Genomic DNA, 19505 nt, shown 5'->3' on the forward strand with positions numbered 1-19505 from the left:
AATAAGTCCTGGGGTCGATTTGCTCGACTAAGGCAGTGCTCCAGCATGGCCACAGCCACACGACTGAAACAAGTAAAAGAGTAAATTCTTAATAGATAATTATAAAAAGTAGTTATAGAATATTTGAAACATTGATTGGATATGAGGATCCAGTAGAAAAAAATAGGAATGGGGGGGGGGATAGTAGAAAAAATGGTTGAGAACCATAGCTCTAGAGTACAAATGCTAAGACTAAAGATTGAAATGTTGATTGAATGATTTGTTCAATCAACTGCTTCTAACTGGAGTCTCTGAGTCACAATTACAACAGATTTTATAATCACCATAATCACCATCATTTGCATCATTATTATCATCATAATTTGCATCATTATTATTATCGTTATCACCATCATTTGCATCATCATTATCATCATTATCACCATCATTTGCATCATTATTATCATCATAATCACCATCATTTGCATCATTATTATTATCATTATCACCATCATTTGCATCATTATTATCATCATTATCACAACATGCATCATTATTATCATCATTATCACCATCATTTGCATCATTATTATCATCATAATCACCACATGCATCATTATTATCATCATTATCACCATCATTTGCATCATTATTATCATCATAATCACCATCATTTGCATCATTATTATTATCATTATCACCATCATTTGCATCATTATTATCATCATTATCACCATCATTTGCATCATTATTATCATCATTATCACCATCATTTGCATCATTATTATTATCATTATCACCATCATTTGCATCATTATTATCATCATAATCACCACATGCATCATTATTATCATCATTATCACAACATGCATCATTATTATCATCATTATCACCATCATTTGCATCATTATTATCATCATTATCACCATCATTTGCATCATTATTATCATCATAATCACCATCATTTGCATCATTATTATTATCATTATCACCATCATTTGCATCATTATTATCATCATTATCACAACATGCATCATTATTATCATCATTATCACCATCATTTGCATCATTATTATCATCATAATCACCATCATTTGCATCATTATTATCATCATAATCACCATCATTTGCATCATTATTATTATCATTATCACCATCATTTGCATCATTATTATCATCATTATCACCATCATTTGCATCATTATTATCATCATAATCACCATCATTTGCATCATTATTATTATCATTATCACCATCATTTGCATCATTATTATCATCATTATCACAACATGCATCATTATTATCATCATTATCACCATCATTATTATCATCATTATCACCATCATTTGCATCATTATTATCATCATAATCACCATCATTTGCATCATTATTATTATCATTATCACCATCATTTGCATCATTATTATCATCATTATCACAACATGCATCATTATTATCATCATTATCACCATCATTTGCATCATTATCATCATCATAATCACCACATGCATCATTATCACCATCATTTGCATCATTATTATCATCATTATCACCATCATTTGCATCATTATTATCATCATAATCACCATCATTTGCATCATTATTATCATCATTATCACCATCATTTGCATCATTATTATCATCATTATCACCATCATTTGCATCATTATTATCATCATAATCACCATCATTTGCATCATTATTATTATCATTATCACCATCATTTGCATCATTATTATCATCATTATCACCATCATTTGCATCATTATTATCATCATAATCACCATCATTTGCATCATTATTATTATCATTATCACCATCATTTGCATCATTATCATCATTATCACCATCATTTGCATCATTATTATCATCATAATCACCATCATTTGCATCATTATTATTATCATTATCACCATCATTTGCATCATTATTATCATCATTATCACCATCATTTGCATCATTATTATCATCATTATCACCATCATTTGCATCATTATTATCATCATATCACCATCATTTGCATCATTATTATTATCATTATCACCATCATTTGCATCATTATTATCATCATATCACCATCATTTCATCATTATTATCATCATAATCACCATCATTTGCATCATTATTATTATCATTATCACCATCATTTGCATCATTATTATCATCATTATCACCATCATTTGCATCATTATTATCATCATAATCACCATCATTTGCATCATTATTATTATCATAATCACCATCATTTGCATCATTATTATCATTATCACCATCATTTGCATCATTATTATCATCATAATCACCATCATTTGCATCATTATTATCATCATAATCACCATCATTTGCATCATTATTATCATCATTATCACCATCATTTGCATCATTATATCATCATTATCACCATCATTTGCATCATTATTATCATCTATTATCACCACATGCATCATTATTATCATCATTATCACCATCATTTGCATCATTATTATCATCATTATCACCATCATTTCATCATTATTATTATCATCATATCACCATCATTTGCATCATTATTATTCTCATTATCACCATCATTTGCATCATTATAATTCATCATTATCACACATTCATCATTTTATCATCATTACATCACCATCATTATTAATCATCATTATCCCATCATTTGCATATCATTATTATCATCATAATCACCATCATTTGCATCATTATTATCATCATTATCACCATCATTTGCATCATTATTATCATCATTATCATCACATTTGCATCATTATTATTATCATTATCACCATCATTTGCATCATTATCATCATCATTATCACCACATGCATCATTTCACCATCATTTGCAATCATTATTATCATCATAATCACCACATTTGCATCATTATTATCATCATTATCACCATCATTTGCATCATTATTATCATCATTATCACCCATCATGCATCATTATTATCATCATTATCACCATCATTTGCATCATTATATCATCATCAATCACCATCATTTGCATCATTATTATTATCATATCACCATCATTTGCATCATTATATCATCATTATCACCATCATTTGCATCATTATTATCATCATAATCACCATCATTTGGCATCTTTGCATCATTTTATTATCATTATCACCATCATTTGCATCATTATTATCATCATAATCACCATCATTTGCATCCTTATTATCATCATAATCACCATCATTTGCATCATTATTATTATCATTAATCACCATCATTTGCATCATTTATTATCATCATAATCACCATCATTATGCATGCATCATTATCATTATTATCATCATTATCATCATCATTATCATTTGCTTCATTATTATCATATATCACCATCATTGCATCAATTTATCATTATTATCATTATCAATCACCATCATTATTATTATCATTATCACCATCATTTGCATCATTATTATCATCATTATCACCATCATTTGCATCATTATTATCATCATAATCACCATCATTTGCATCATTATTATTATCATTATCACCATCATTTGCATCATTATTATCATCATTATCACCATCATTTGCATCATTATTATCATCATTATCACCATCATTTGCATCATTATTATCATCATAATCACCACATGCATCATTATTATCATCATTATCACCATCATTTGCATCATTATTATCATCATAATCACCATCATTTGCATCATTATTATTATCATTATCACCATCATTTGCATCATTATTATCATCATTATCACCATCATTTGCATCATTATTATCATCATTATCACCATCATTTGCATCATTATTATTATCATTATCACCATCATTTGCATCATTATTATCATCATAATCACCACATGCATCATTATTATCATCATTATCACAAATTGCATCATTATTATCATCATTATCACCATCATTTGCATCATTATTATCATCATTATCACCATCATTTGCATCATTATTATCATCATAATCACCATCATTTGCATCATTATTATTATCATTATCACCATCATTTGCATCATTATTATCATCATTATCACAACATGCATCATTATTATCATCATTATCACCATCATTTGCATCATTATTATCATCATAATCACCATCATTTGCATCATTATTATCATCATAATCACCATCATTTGCATCATTATTATTATCATTATCACCATCATTTGCATCATTATTATCATCATTATCACATCATTTGCATCATTATTATCATCAATATCACATCATTTGCATCATTATTATTATCATTATCACCATCATTTGCATCATTATTATCATCATTATCACACATGCATCATTATCCCATCATTTTATCATCATTATCACCATCATTTGCATCATTATTATCATCATAATCACCATCATTTGCATCATTATTATTATCATTATCACCATCATTTGCATCATTATTATCATCATTATCACAACATGCATCATTATTATCATCATTATCACCATCATTTGCATCATTATCATCATCATAATCACCACATGCTCATTATCACCATCATTTGCATCATTATCATCATTATCACCATCATTTGCATCATTATTATCATCATAATCACCATCATTTGCATCATTATTATCATCATTATCACCATCATTTGCATCATTATTATCATCATTATCACCATCATTTGCATCATTATTATCATCATAATCACCATCATTTGCATCATTATTATTATCATTATCACCATCATTTGCATCATTATTATCATCATTATCACAACATGCATCATTATCACCATCATTTGCATCATTATTATCATCATAATCACCACATGCATCATTATTATCATCATTATCACCATCATTTGCATCATTATTATCATCATTATCACCACATGCATCATTATTATCATCATAATCACCATCATTTGCATCATTATTATTATCATTATCACCATCATTTGCATCATTATTATCATCATTATCACCATCATTTGCATCATTATTATCATCATAATCACCATCATTTGCATCATTATTATTATCATTATCACCACATGCATCATTTTTATCATCATTATCACCACATGCATCATTATTATCATCATTATCACCATCATTTGCATCATTATTATCATCATTATCACCATCATTTGCATCATTATTATCATCATTATCACCATCATTTGCATCATTATTATCATCATAATCACCATCATTTGCATCATTATTATTATCATTATCACCACATGCATCATTATTATCATCATAATCACCATCATTTGCTTCATTATTATCGTTATCACCATCATTTGCATCATTATTATTATCATTATCACCACATGCATCATTTTTATCATCATTATCACCACATGCATCATTATTATCATCATTATCACCATCATTTGCATCATTATTATCATCATAATCACCATCCTTTTCCACGTTAACATGAGTGTGGGATGGAATTTGTTGAGGCAGATTTTCTATGGCCAGATGCCATTCCTGTCACCAACCTTCTAAGCAAGGTAATATTTCCTATTGCCAAATAATATTTCCACGTGACCAGAGATGTTTTTTGCAGAATACTGAAAATCAATGTAAAAAAAAAAAAAAAAAAGAAAGAAAGAAAGAAACCAACCAAAGATTCTGTTACAAAAAGAAAAGTTCTGTAAGTCTATCATAAAAGCAAAGCACATACCTGATGGAGTGCAGTTAATCCATCTTCGTTAGTCAAATCAGGGTTGACATTATTCATTAGCAGCTCTTGAACTGAAAGAAGTAAACCATAATGTTTTTAGTTTGTTTTTCTTTTTTTATTTATTTATTTAAATATCTATTTATATTCAAAGATTTGAAGTGATAAAAAATTTAAATGATTTCCTTTCGACAAAGCAATTTCTAGAAAAAATAAATCACTCAGAGATACCATCTGCATGAAAAAAAAAAAAAATTTTTTTAAGATAGAGTTTACATATTTAATGTAGAGTGAACAGCAAAAAGATAATAAAAAATTAATAATTCAGTTAAGAAAAACAACGTTAGCTTAATGAATAAGATTACTAAAATGACTTCAGCAAAGGCATGGCTGTGTGGTAAGAGGCTTGCTTCCCAACCTCATGATTCTGGGTTCAGTCCCCACTGCAAGGCACCTTGTCAGTGGATTTGGTAGATGGAAACTGAAAGCAGCCTGTCATATATATAAATATGTGTGTGTGTTTATGTCCCCCCACCCTACCCCACCATTGCTTGACAACCGGTGTTGGTGTGTTTACATCCCCATAAGTTAGTGGTTCGGCATAGACTAAGTACTACACTTAAAAAAATGCCCTGGGGTCAAATTGTCCAGAAAAAGCACTTCACACTTCTATGTGGTGCTCCAGCAGGGCTACAGTCAAATGACAAACAAATAAAAGAATAAATACGGGAGAGTACTCAGGGCATGTTTCAGTCTTATTAAACCTCCTTAGTGAACTCAAGGCTTCGCTGTGCTTGCTGAAGAACTGCTAAGTAGATCCATATGTGTGTGTGTGTGTGTTTTTGTTTCTCACTCCATCCCACCCCACCATTGCTTGACAACCGGCGTTGGTGTATTTACGTCCCCGTAACTTAGCGTTCCAGCATAAAGACCGATAGAATAAGTACTAGGCTTTAAAAAAATAAGTCCTGGGGTCAAATTGTTCAACAAAAACACTTCAATATGGTGCTCCAGCAGGGCAACAGTCAAATGACAAACAATTAAAAGAATAAATACAGGAGTGAACCCAGGACATGTTTCAGTCTTATTAAACCTCCTTAGTGAACTTAAGGCTTCACTGTGCTTGCTGAAAAACTGCTATGAGTTGGTGTATATGTGGAAAATTAGCATATTTTAAAAACAGAAATCACTCGGTGGTGGGAACGAGAGGATTGTGGAGAAATAGAAAAATAGGAGTACAAGGTTTCACCAGCAGTAATGAACTAACTATTTAGCTGCAAAGCAAACATTTAAAGCATGGAGCAAGGAGTGTGACAATAGGAAAAGTCAGCTTCTTAGTTTTCAATTCAAATTATATTCCAATTCAATCTGACTTTAAGAAGAATCGCTTTCAAAGGCAGAGACATAAAAACAAAAAATAAAAGTTTTTATTAATTTTGTTTTAAACGAGACGTGTCAACCAAAAACAACAAAAAAAGAGTAATAAAGTATTTTTAAGCACTTTTGTTTTGCTATTTTTTCTTTTAAATAAATAATAGATTTTTTCATTTATTATTATTATTATTATTATTATTATTATTATTATTATTTTATTCTTCAGTGTTGGTAGGAGGAATGATATTATATTACAGGAAAGCAAAGTCATTAACACTCCTGTTGGCATCATTGGGGCATCATCTGTCATATTGATTGTGAAAAACTACCTTTTAACTAGAAGATATATAAAAAAAAACAAAAATCAGTTTAAATTGGACACTTCCTGCTTCCCCTTTAAAACTGTTAAACTTAATGGAATGACAAAAAACAAAAAGCCTTGTGAAATATGATTGATTCAGAGACACAGACAGTTCTTCAAATATTCTAATATGTAATCAAATAAATGAAAAACTTAAATAATAATAATAATAATAATAATAATAATAATAATAATAGTCTTGGTATAAAAGATGGGCTACAGCAAATATTCTGCTCAATACCACAGATTTGCGTGTCAGTTGTTTGACCGTAACCAGTTGAGCATGTCCTTTAGTGGCTGACGATATGTGCATCTTTGATCACGAGTAGAAGTAGTGGGGGAGCATCATAGCCATGTGTTGAGAGGGATGCTTTGGGGTTTGAATAGTTCACCTCTGGAAACATGGGTGGTTCATTCAACATCCTTAAACAACCCTTAATCAGGGACCTTTTGAGTGGGATGGGTTACCCAACCAGAAGAAAATTCTAACTGGGCCCCACCTGCAAGGTCATGCACTGTTTATCTTGTTATGAGATCACCATGTCGCGCACATATGGTTGTGATGCATGTGCCTGGTGTACCCTTATCAGACGGGTAGTCATGATGGGTATACTGGGCTTCGTATATTTTACCCCAGTGTCATTTGATGGCATGCACTGCTCTCTCACTCAATAATAATAATAATATTTTTTACTAAAGGTACAAGGCCTGAAATTTTGGGAGAAGAGCTAGTTAGTTATATCAAACACAGTATTTAACTGGTACTTATTTTATACACCCCAAAAGAATAAAAGGCAATGTCGACCTTGGTGGAATTCGAACTCAGAATGTGAAGACAGACAAAAAGCAGCTAAGCATTTTGTCTGGTGTGCTAATGATTCTGCCAACTTAGTAATAACAATAATAATAATCCTTTCTACTGAAGGCACAAGGCCTGAAATTTTGGGGGAAGGGGGACTAGTCAATTCATCAACCCCAGTGTTTCACTGGTACTTGATTTATTAACCCTGAAAGAATGAAAGGCAAAGCCAAGCTCAGCGGAATTTGAACTCAGGACGTAAAGACAGACGAAATACCTCTTTCTTTACTACCCTCAAGGGGCTAAACAGAGAGGGGACAAAGAAGGACAGACAAACGGATTAAGTCGATTACATCGACCCCAGTGCATAACTGGTACTTATTTAATCGACCCGAAAGGATGAAAGGCAAAGTCGACCTCGGCGGAATTTGAACTCAGAACGTACCGGCAGACAAAATACCACTAAGCATTTCACCCTGCATGCTAATAATTCTGCCAGTCTGCTGCCTTCGTAATAATAATAATAGTAATAATAATAGAAGAAGACGAAGAAGAAGAAGAAGAGTTTTCTTAAAAAAAAAGAAACCCAAAAAATTTTTACAGAACTGATTACATCTCCAATTATATATTTGAATCCCAAACCCGACATATCTTAAAAATCATTACTGACTTCCTCTTCCACATTACAACTGGTTTTGATCAACTTAAGAAGTATGGCACTGAGTTTAAGTCAAAATCAGTCATCATAAAATTAGTCTTGTGTGTTGAAGAAAAAGCCAGATGTAAAATTTCTATACAGTCAGACAACTTGCCAAAAATGGTAGCCAGGTCTCAAATTATACTTTATTATCTTTAAAAAAGAAGGATACACAGTCCAAGGAAGGCTCTGTCAAAAATGATATTTTTAAAAACTAGGAATGGACAGTCACAGTTATAATACTTTAGATTATAGGTCACTCTAATTCTGTCTGTTGTTAAGTCTAGAAAGTCTACCTAACCATTTACTAATTCAATGAACATTATGTAAGTTGAGGTAGGTTTCAAAAGATACCACATCCAATACAAAGAATTCTCTATCTTGAATATAAATAATATAAAAGTCTGTGATAAAAAATTCTGCTCAAATATAGTTTAGATCAAACCTCTTATTAAATCAATAATCTCAGACACCAACCAGTGAGAAAGCCTTAATGTGACCAATTGATCTGCTAGAAAGAGTACCAAATCTTCTTCACATCACATCCTACAGTTGCTATCATCATCATTATCATCAGCATTTAATGCTTTTTTCCAGGCTGGCATTTCAATGTCTTTTCTATGCTGAGTAGGATTGTTTGACAGGGAACTTGTGAGCTAGAGGGTTGAGCCAAGCCCCAATGTCATCTTCAGGCGTGGTTTCTACAGCTGGATGCCCTTTCCAATGCCAACCCTTTACAGAGTATGCTGGATGCTTTTTTTTTTTTTGTGACATCAGTACAAATGAGGTTGCCATGTAACTTGCTAGATAGAAAAGAGCTGTCAACCTGCTCAAGGGCCTGTCCTCACTGCCTGTCACAACTACAGTGGGTTACACCACCCCGAAATTGGCAGTATCAACAATTGAGGTCGATATCCTTCTCTGACGAGAGCTGGTACTTCATTTCCACCTCAGATGGCAGAGTGATGGTGTGGCATAGGAGAGGTAAATGCTAGAGACACATGTGTCATGAAGAGAGACATATGGGGTGGCCAAAGTATCATGGTTTGGGGTGCTTTAGGCCTGAATCAGAAAATTGGGCTCCATATGCTCCAAAATGTTGGTGCAGGCAGAGGGAATGGGATCACAGCACAGCACTACATTGAACAGATCCTAAGACCTCATATTGTGCCCTTCTTCACACATCACCATAGCCATGTATTCCAGCAAGACAATGCTCCCTCCCATATGGCCAGGGTCACCATGAACTTCCTGCATCAGCAGAACATCAGAACCATGCCGTGGCCGGCTCTTAGCCCGGATTTGAACCCAATTGAACACCCGTGGGACGAAGTCCAGAAACAGCTGAACCAGGTGGTCCCAAGGGTGACAACTCATGTGGAACTGGAGGTAGCTTTCCTCAGGGTGTGGGCACAGGTGCCAATGGCTTTTGTGAACTGCCTCATGCACTCCATGTACTGATGGTGTATGGCTGCTTTGAACATGGTATTGAACACGTCATGTCCTACAATCTCGGTATGTTGGATCCACCCACTACCAGAACACATGACAACGACCCACAGACTGCGATCAAAGTGCATCCAAGAAATTGATTTTATCAGATTTATCAAAATTTATCTCTGACATAATGAAATTACAACACATTTCACAGTCACACACGTCTCGTGTTGCTTTTGCAGTTCAGTGTATATACTATCATATCATTGAAATCTAGAAGCAGTGAAATAATTCATGATTAATTCAAACCAATTTGAATAAATAAACACATTGATTGACAGAATAATCTGAATGCTAAAGGGTCAAATCTATTATTGAAATTCATTTTGTCTGGGATAAAACTTGAAGTTTTGTCTGACAGCTTAACCCTCTTGTTACTGTATTTATTTTGAGATGCTCTGTGTTTCGTTCAATCAATTTTAAATATAACAAAGAATTTAGGAAAATAAATTAGTTATCATTAAGCTAGTGTTAGGAATATAAACTGTGACTAAGGTTTGGTGGAAGATTTTAATTCAAAACTTATGAAAACAAGATATTTGTACTACAGAGCCAGAGTCAGTTTCGGCTGGGTTGGTAACAAAAGGGTTAATGAATAAACCACCTGACAAAACTTAACATCCCAGTTAGATCAAATTCTATAATCAATTTGTATAAAATCAAATCTATATAAAATCAAATTCTATAATCAATTTGTATAAAATCAAATCTATATAAAATCAAATTCTATCATCAATTTGTAAATTTCAAACTGATCCAATAAGTGGAAGACATAAGGACAGAGAAAGAACAAAATGGTTGGATAATATCCGTAGTCACAGTTGGTCATCCTTGGGATTCCAGTTCAAAAGTGTAATGATGGTGGCTTCTAATAGGGGGTACCTGAGGACCCTACCTCCATGATCCTCACTTCCTGGAATTGTGGGCAGAGAAAATGGATAGGTGGATGGAATTTGTAAATAACAAGCCATCAATTCTTCAGAGTCAATGGCTTCTCATTAGCACCATCATCATGTCACTAACGACAGGGTGTTTAAATTTATTTCTTTACTACCTACAAGGGGCTAAACACAGAGGGGACAAACAAGGACAGACAAACGGATTAAGTCGATTACATCGACCCCAGTGCGTAACTGGTACTTAATTTATCGACCTTGAAAGGATGAAAGGCAAAGTCGACCTCAGTGGAATCTGAACTCAGAATGTAATGGCAGACGAAATATGGCTATGCATTTCGCCCCGCGTGCTAACGGTCCTGCCAGCTGGCCAGCAGGGTGTTTAAATCTATTTGCATCGAATGCCCAGCAATGCAATAAGGTCAAATTATTCCTTTCCGTGTATCCCTTTAATCAGTTCAACCCTGGAGGGTAAAAATATATAACTAAATCAAAATTTGGAGGCCTGTTTTTGTTTTTTTGGTTTACGTTTTTATTATTTTTACTTCCTGTCAGAATATAGTTGAGCTTAGTGACATTAAAAAGTTCAACTGTAATCATTGAAGCTTGGTTAGGTAGCGGGGAAATATAAGGAGGGAAAGAAGTGGGGTTTATAGTGTCGTTTTTCTTAAAGTTAATTGAAATTGTCAAAAAAGATTTCATGGCTAAGTGCCAAGTGCTTGAAATCTAGCCTTAGATGCTGGTACAAAGTAACTGGAACAGGAATGACTGCCACAATAGTGTTAAGTAGGACCCATTAAGATAAGAAGGAACAAAGAAACAAATTGAAAGCACACTTCAAAAATTTAGATAAATTCTGGAATTTATAAACCTATCCAACCCATTTTTTTATAAAAGAAATATGTAAACTGCTGTAAGAAACTAACTCAGCAAAAGTTACCCTGAAGGTTTTCTTATGTTTAAGTGCATGGGCATGAATGTGTGTGTGTGTGTGTGTGTGTGAGTGAGAGAGAGAGAGAGAGAGAGGAGAGAGAGAGAGAGAGAGAGAGTAAGAGAGACAGACAGACAGAGGATATGAAACGCTTCAATTAATTAACCCAGTTTGAAGTATGTCTCTGTCACACACACATGCATGTGTGCATGCATATATACACATACAGAGTCACAGATGATTGAGTTAATAAGAAGCCAGACAACCAGCAGAAAATCTGATACTTCATAACTCTCACCATTACCAAATGCTGCACTATGCCAATGACTGCTACACTTAACCACCCTCTCTCTCTCTCTCTCTCTCTCTCTCTCTCTTTTTCTCTCTAGCTGGCTCAGTTCAACAAACTATATATAACTGGTAGAGTGTGGTTTAGGGGTATTTTGTTGCTTTTTCTAGCAGACCAAGTGACTAGGAACAGCTCAATATTAAAAGTAGAGCACTTTGTAAATTAACAAATGAGTCTTGATGCCGCAGTGTTGAGCAGCTGAAGTTTTTATAAGAATCAAGAGAAGACTTGAATGGCGGTGCCCCAGCATGACCACAGCTCGTGAGCTGAAACTAGATAAAATAAAATAAAATACACTTAGCAGTTCGGCAAAAGAGACCGATAGAATAAGTACTGGGCTTACAAAGAATAAGTCCCAGGGTCGAGTTGCTTGATTAAAAGGCAGTGCTCCAGCATGGCCACAGTCAAATGACTGAAACAAGTAAAAGAGTAAAAGAGTACGAAAAAAAGACAGTGAAAAATCTACACCAGACAATCAGTCTCAGACCAGTGTCCATAATTGTCTTGGTCAACTTTGCCATTTGTTCTCAACCCAAGCTTTGGTCTGGTTCCAACTGAAGCTGCACTTGTTAGATGTCCAATAATAAACCTAAATTACTTTAACCCTTTAAATTTATTTGCATCGAATGCCCAGCAATGCAATATGGTCAAATTATTCCTTTCCGTGTATCCCTTTAATCAGTTCAACCTTGGAGGGTAAAAATATATAAATAAATCAAAATTTGGAGGCTTGTTTTTTTTTTTTGCTTTTTATTATTTTTACTTCCTGTCAGAATATAGTTGAGCTTAGTGACATTAAAGTTCAGCTGTAATCGTTTCAGATTACTTTCAGATTATTTTGTCAAATGCAATGCTTATTTAACCATATTCTCTTGAATTAATCATGTATTATCTCATAGCTTTGAGATTTTGATGATGTGATAGATTATTGGCACCGCATAAAACGCACCCATGACAGCACCACATAGTAAGTATCTGTGATGTGTTGCAGAGTCCTGGTGCCAGACGTAGGGTCTTCCAGCAGTTACCCTCTTGACCCAGAACAGCACTACCTCCTCCAGGAACTTGACATAGGCCTCTGTGCTGAGTCTGAGGCCGTGTAGGAAGATGACTGGAGGTATAGTATTGCCATCACTAGTGATCATCCCAAGTGTCATAATGTTGACTGGATGTTTGGTTTTTATCGCTCTCTGTACATGTCCTCAGATTGACACCCAAACACTCTGAAATGTTCATATTGGAGCTTCCATCACAAATACCAAGCAGTAACAGCATGTCATTTCCAAATTTTTGGCAGAGTGAATTGCATCATGGTGCTATTTTTCTCATAGATGGTGCCAAACTGACCCTACCATACTGTGTAGCCAACAAAATCACAAACAAACAATGCATATGCACAAAATTAAAAATATAAAATGGCAACAATTTATCCATCACACTATATGTATAGCGCCGCCTTGACTGGCTTCAGTGTCAGTGGCATGTAAAAAGCACCAACTGATCATAGCTGTTGCCATCCTTCCCTGGCTCCTGTGCCAGTGGCACGTAAAAAGCATCCACTACACTCACAGAGTGGTTGGTGTTAGGAAGAGCATCCAGCTATAGAAACACTGCCAGATCAGACTGGAGCCTGGTGCAGCCTCCTGGCTTCCCAGACCCCGGTTGAACCGTCCAACCCATGCTAGCATGGAAAACAGACGTTAAATGATGATGATGATGATATATATATATATATAACTTATAAAATAAGGGCAAGAGAAAAATTCTAATGCCAAACACACATACATACACACACATTTGTGTGTGTCTGTGTGTGTGTTTTTATATATATATATATATATATACATAGGCACACATACACACACATACATGTGAGTGTGAATATATGTGTGTGTGTGTGTATGTAATATATACACATAATACATACACACACACTGGACTTCCACACAGTTTCCATTTACCAAATTCAAAAGGCATTAAACAATCTGGGGATATAAGAGACATTTGCAACTACAAGTAGTTGCAAACTTCTGGTGTTTTCTGCCACAATCTAATTTCGGTATGTACCTTTCTTTTCTTGTTTTAAACCTTTTTATGATACCAGCCTACTCGAGACCACTTCTGATTCTAAGAAAGAAGCTTCTTGCTTTACAGTGATCTCAATTACAACCTTCCAAAAAAATTTGTTAATTTATGTTCCAAACACAAGATTACTAATGACAAAATTATTTCACTAAATGGTCCATAACTTTTAAAATTAATTAAAACCAAAGCAGTATATTTCAACAGAAATACAGTAACAAAGAAGTTAAATAATGAGATGTCGATGACGCATGTGTCAGTAGTAACATGTTAAGGATGTTTTAGGTGACATGCAATGGACTATGAAGAGGAAAAAAGATCTCAGTGCAGTATCATGTTATAGAATGCTTGCTGAATTTGATAAGGAATCTTAAAAGTTTAACGTATTAACCTGAAAAACAAATGGTATTTTTCAGTAATATCAACTACTATAGTACTTTATATTACAATCCATAAATTAAAAGTTTGTTAAAAATTAATGAATTAGCAACTCATTATTGGTCACTCATACTGACTCTTATGATAAATGCATGGTTTGGTGGGTGGGGTGGGGGGGTGAATTTTAATTCTTTTTTTATTCTTCCATTCTTGTTTTCTAAATCCTATCATAATGGCATCAGCTGCTAGTGTAAAGATAATGAATTATCACATAAAGGAATTTTCAAGATTGATTGATTGATTCAACAATATGGTGTTATTGATAAGAATGATCAAGATGTATGCATGTTGAAAGGAGCTACGCGTGAATGCTAAAAAGCATTTTGATATTAAATACCAATCACTGCCTTAAAAAAAAAAAAAAAAAAAAAAAAAAAAAGAAATTCTGAAGATTGCAAAGAATATCTATCTAAGCATCTAAAGTAGAAACACTTCCAATCAAAGAATTTAATTAAAATTTTTGATAGATCTAGTAGCAGCAATGCTTTTGTATCTGGTTTGCAAGATTCTTTATGTGAATTTGTGTGTTGAAACAAATTTTGTTGTATCTAGGGAGAGTCCTTATACCAATATAATTTACATACACACTGGTTCAATTCTACTCATTAATTATTAGTCGATTGTTTAAATATCCAACTAATTAATTAAATGTTTGCTGAAGTTATTCAACCAATTGACATATATTTTATATTTCTATTGCCCACAGGGAGGCTAAACATAGAGGGGGCAAACAAGGACAGACAAACTGATTAAGTCGATTACATCGACCCTAGTGCGTAACTGGTACTTATTTAATCGACCCTGAAAAGATGAATGGCAAAGTTGACCTCGGCGGAATTTGAACTCAGAACCTAACAGCAAACGAAATACCTATTTCTTTACTACCCACAAGGGGCTAAACACAGAGGGGACTAACAAAGACAGACAAATGGATTAAGTTGATTATATCGACCCCAGTGTGTAACTGGTACTTATTTAATCAACCCCAAAAGGATGAAAGGCAAAGTCGACCTCGGCAGAATTTGAACTCAGAACGTGGTTCGTAAGCAAGCTACTTACCACACAGCCACTCCTACGCCTATATTTTCATAATATTTGCACAATATTTTCATAAAGATTCAATTCATGCGGAGTTAAGTGAAAGAATTTGCATAAAAATATATCACAACAAACATGACTTTTTCCTTAAAATGTTTTGTGAAAGACAAACAGATTTATCAAAGATACATTCAGTTACAACTGTTTCCTTAATATATTGGGTTGTCCGGAAAGTTTGTGCTGATTTATAGTAGTTTACCTTTCGACTTATTTTAAAACATGGTTGAGTCCATAAAATAGGATTTGACTACACCTCCATTTAGAGCACAGTTTAAGCTATCTTTTCTTGGAAGAAGGTTTATGTTCCTATAACCTGTGTTAATTCCGTAACCCTTTAAAATGGAAGACAAGAAAGTTTCATTTTCAGCACTTGATGCTTTGAGAACCAGACAAAAATTGCTGCAGTTCAGCTGGGATGTGTTACCCTACCCTCCATATTCACCAGATATTGCTCCTTCGGATTTCCACTTATTCAGGTCTCTGCAGAATAGTCTTAATGGTAAAAATTTCAATTCCTTGGATGACGTAAAATGATACCTTGATGAATTCTTTGCCATGAAACCACCTCAATTCTGGGAAGAAGGTATTTTCAAGTTAAAGGAAAGATGGAGACGCATTGTGCAACAAAATGGTTCATATTTGGTTGATTAAAAATGTAATGGCAAGTATTTATTGACCTTTTTGTTCCCTTTAAAAATCAGCATGAACTTTCCAGACAACCCAAAAGTAAAGATGAATTGTAAAGCAATTTACAGCTGGTGATCATCCCTTTGTTTCTTTTACTGATATTGTACACCAGGAAAGACTGCACAAATGTAGGCTTTGAATACAAGAAGGATGTGATGAGAGTTGTGATAAAAATAGTCAATTTGATGACCGCCACCAACACTTTTGAATAAAAGAGAATTTTATTTACTTCTAAATGAAGCTAAATCAGTTTACAATGGTTCACTGAAATATAATGATATATGATGGCTGAATCACATCCTGGCCAAGTACTTGAATGAGTTTTAAGTGAAATCAAACTATTTTTACTCATGTTAAAGCTTTGGGTATGATTTTCTTCAGTTAAATAATTTGGCTTGAGTCAGTGAGCTTACGTTTCTCATGGATTTTTAATTGCATCGAAATGTCTGAATGAAATCGATATTAAACTTCTCAAAGACATTTGTGACAATGATAGTAAGGAATTGGAAAGAGAAAATCCTAGCATAATGTATAGCAACAGCACAAGGTTACAGTAGATAATGAGGTGTGGTGGTTGTGTCTGAGGCCTCCTAACCATCAACCATGGGGAAGGATCCATTCTTTGATTTGTTCATGATTGATTTTGTTTTGGTCAAAATTTTAAGAGTAAACTCAGAATATTTCAATACAATTTAGATAATAACATTTCCAAATACTTCCCAAAAGTGAAGAAGCATTTTGGAAAAAAATAAATAAATATAAATAAAAACCTTAAGCAACATGCTAAAACAGTTTATAGTTCTTAGTTGGTGTAACCAATCGCCTTTCTTTTAGATTTGAAACAGTTCAAAAGGTCAGAGGAAACAATATAATTTATTGTTATATTTTGAGATGGTCATTTTTTTTTTGCCAAATAAACACATGCACTATATATTTGTTCTTCATTCATTTATGACTGCTACTGCAGGAGGATACATGTGGATGGAAAGAATCAATGACGAGGTTACAGATGTTTGAGGAAAGATTTCCAGACAATGGACATAGGCGTAGGACTGGCTGCGTGGCAAGTAGCTTGCTTACCAACTACATGGTTCCGGGTTCAGTTCCACTGCGTGGCACCTTGGGCAAGTGCCTCGGCCTGACTATAGCCTACTATAGCCTCGGCCTGACCAAAGCCTTGTGAGTGGATTTGGTAGATGGAAACTGAAAGAAGCCTGTTGTATATATGTATATATATGTGAGTGTGTCTGTGTTTGTCCCCCCAACATCGCTTGACAACAGATGCTGGTGTGTTTATGTCCCCGTAACTTAGCGGTTCGGCAAAAGTGACCAATAGAATAAGTACTAGGCTTACAAAGAATAAGTCCTGGGGTCGATTTGCTCGACTAAAGGCGGTGCTCCAGCATGGCCACAGTCACATGACTGAAACAAGATAAAATAAGAACAGTAATAAACAAGTGAAGAATGAATATATAGTACGTCATTGCCAGTACCGCCTGACTGGCCCTTGTGCCGGTGGCATGTAAAAGCACCCACTTCACTCTTGGTGTGGTTGGCGTTAGGAAGGGCATCCAGCTGTAGAAACATTGCCAGATCAGACTGAGCCTGGTGCAGCCTTCTGGCTCACCAGTCCTCAATCAAACCATTCAACCCATGCCAGCATGGAAACTGAATGTTAAACGATGATGATGTGTTTATTTGGCAAAAAAAGACCATCCTGAAATATAACAATATTTGTTTCAATACATGGTTTCACATCAGGAATCTGGCAACACAAATTCATAAATGTAATATAATCTATAGGAGGCGCAATGGCCCAGTGGTTAGGGCAGCGGACTCGCAGTCATAGGATCGCGGTTTCGATTCCCAGACCGGGCGTTGTGTGTGTTTATTGAGCGAAAACACCTAAAGCTCCACGAGGCTCCAGCAGGGGGTCGTGGCGACCCCTGTTGTACTCTTTCGCCTCAACTTTCTCTCACTCCACTCTTACTTCCTGTTTCTGTTGTACCTGTATTTTAAGGGGCCGGCCTTGTCACTCTCTGTGTCACGCTGAATATCCCTGAGAACTACGTTAAGGGTGCACGTGTCTGTGGAGTGCTCAGCCACTTACACGTTAATTTCACGAGCAGGCTGTTCCGTTGATTCGGATCAACCGGAACTCTCATCGTCGTAACCGACAGAGTGCTTCCACATAATCTATAGAATATTCTATTGAAGCAGATTTTGTGGACCTGGAATTAGAGGTGTTTGAGTAGCTTGATTTAAAGGACCTAGAAATGTAAGTAAGTTGGTTTCTAATTCATAACACTCAGAGCAGATTTATAAGAAATCAAAATGTACGATAGGCACAGACATGGCTGTGTGGTTATGAAGTTTGTTTTCCAACCATCTGGTTTCAGGTTCAGTCCTACTGCACAGAACCTTGGGTAAGTGGCTTCTACTATAACCCTCTATTTTGGTAGATGGGAAATGTGTGTAAGGCACAGACATGGCTGTGGTTATGAAGTTTGTTTTCCAACCATCTGGTTTCAGGTTCAGTCCTACTGCACAGAACCTTGGGTAAGTGGCTTCTACTATAACCCTCTATTTTGGTAGATGGGAAATGTGTGTAAGGCACAGACATGGCTGTGTGGTTATGAAGTTTGTTTTCCAACCA

General features: G+C 34.6%; 1 protein-coding gene across 5 annotated transcripts in view; it reads right to left on the reverse strand.

The window, feature by feature from the left end:
- The window catches only part of LOC115221503 (protein phosphatase 1 regulatory subunit 12A), a 414153-nt gene that overhangs the window by 103478 nt on the left and 291170 nt on the right, over positions 1-19505 (reverse strand). For all 5 annotated transcript variants that reach the window (XM_036510896.1, XM_036510897.1, XM_036510895.1 and 2 more), the window contains one exon: positions 5644-5714. In XM_036510896.1, coding sequence (XP_036366789.1) covers positions 5644-5714 — 71 coding nt within the window. The remainder of the gene's footprint in view (positions 1-5643; positions 5715-19505) is intronic.

Source organism: Octopus sinensis, linkage group LG18, assembly GCF_006345805.1.
Source record: "Octopus sinensis linkage group LG18, ASM634580v1, whole genome shotgun sequence".
Lineage (NCBI taxonomy): Eukaryota > Metazoa > Mollusca > Cephalopoda > Octopoda > Octopodidae > Octopus > Octopus sinensis.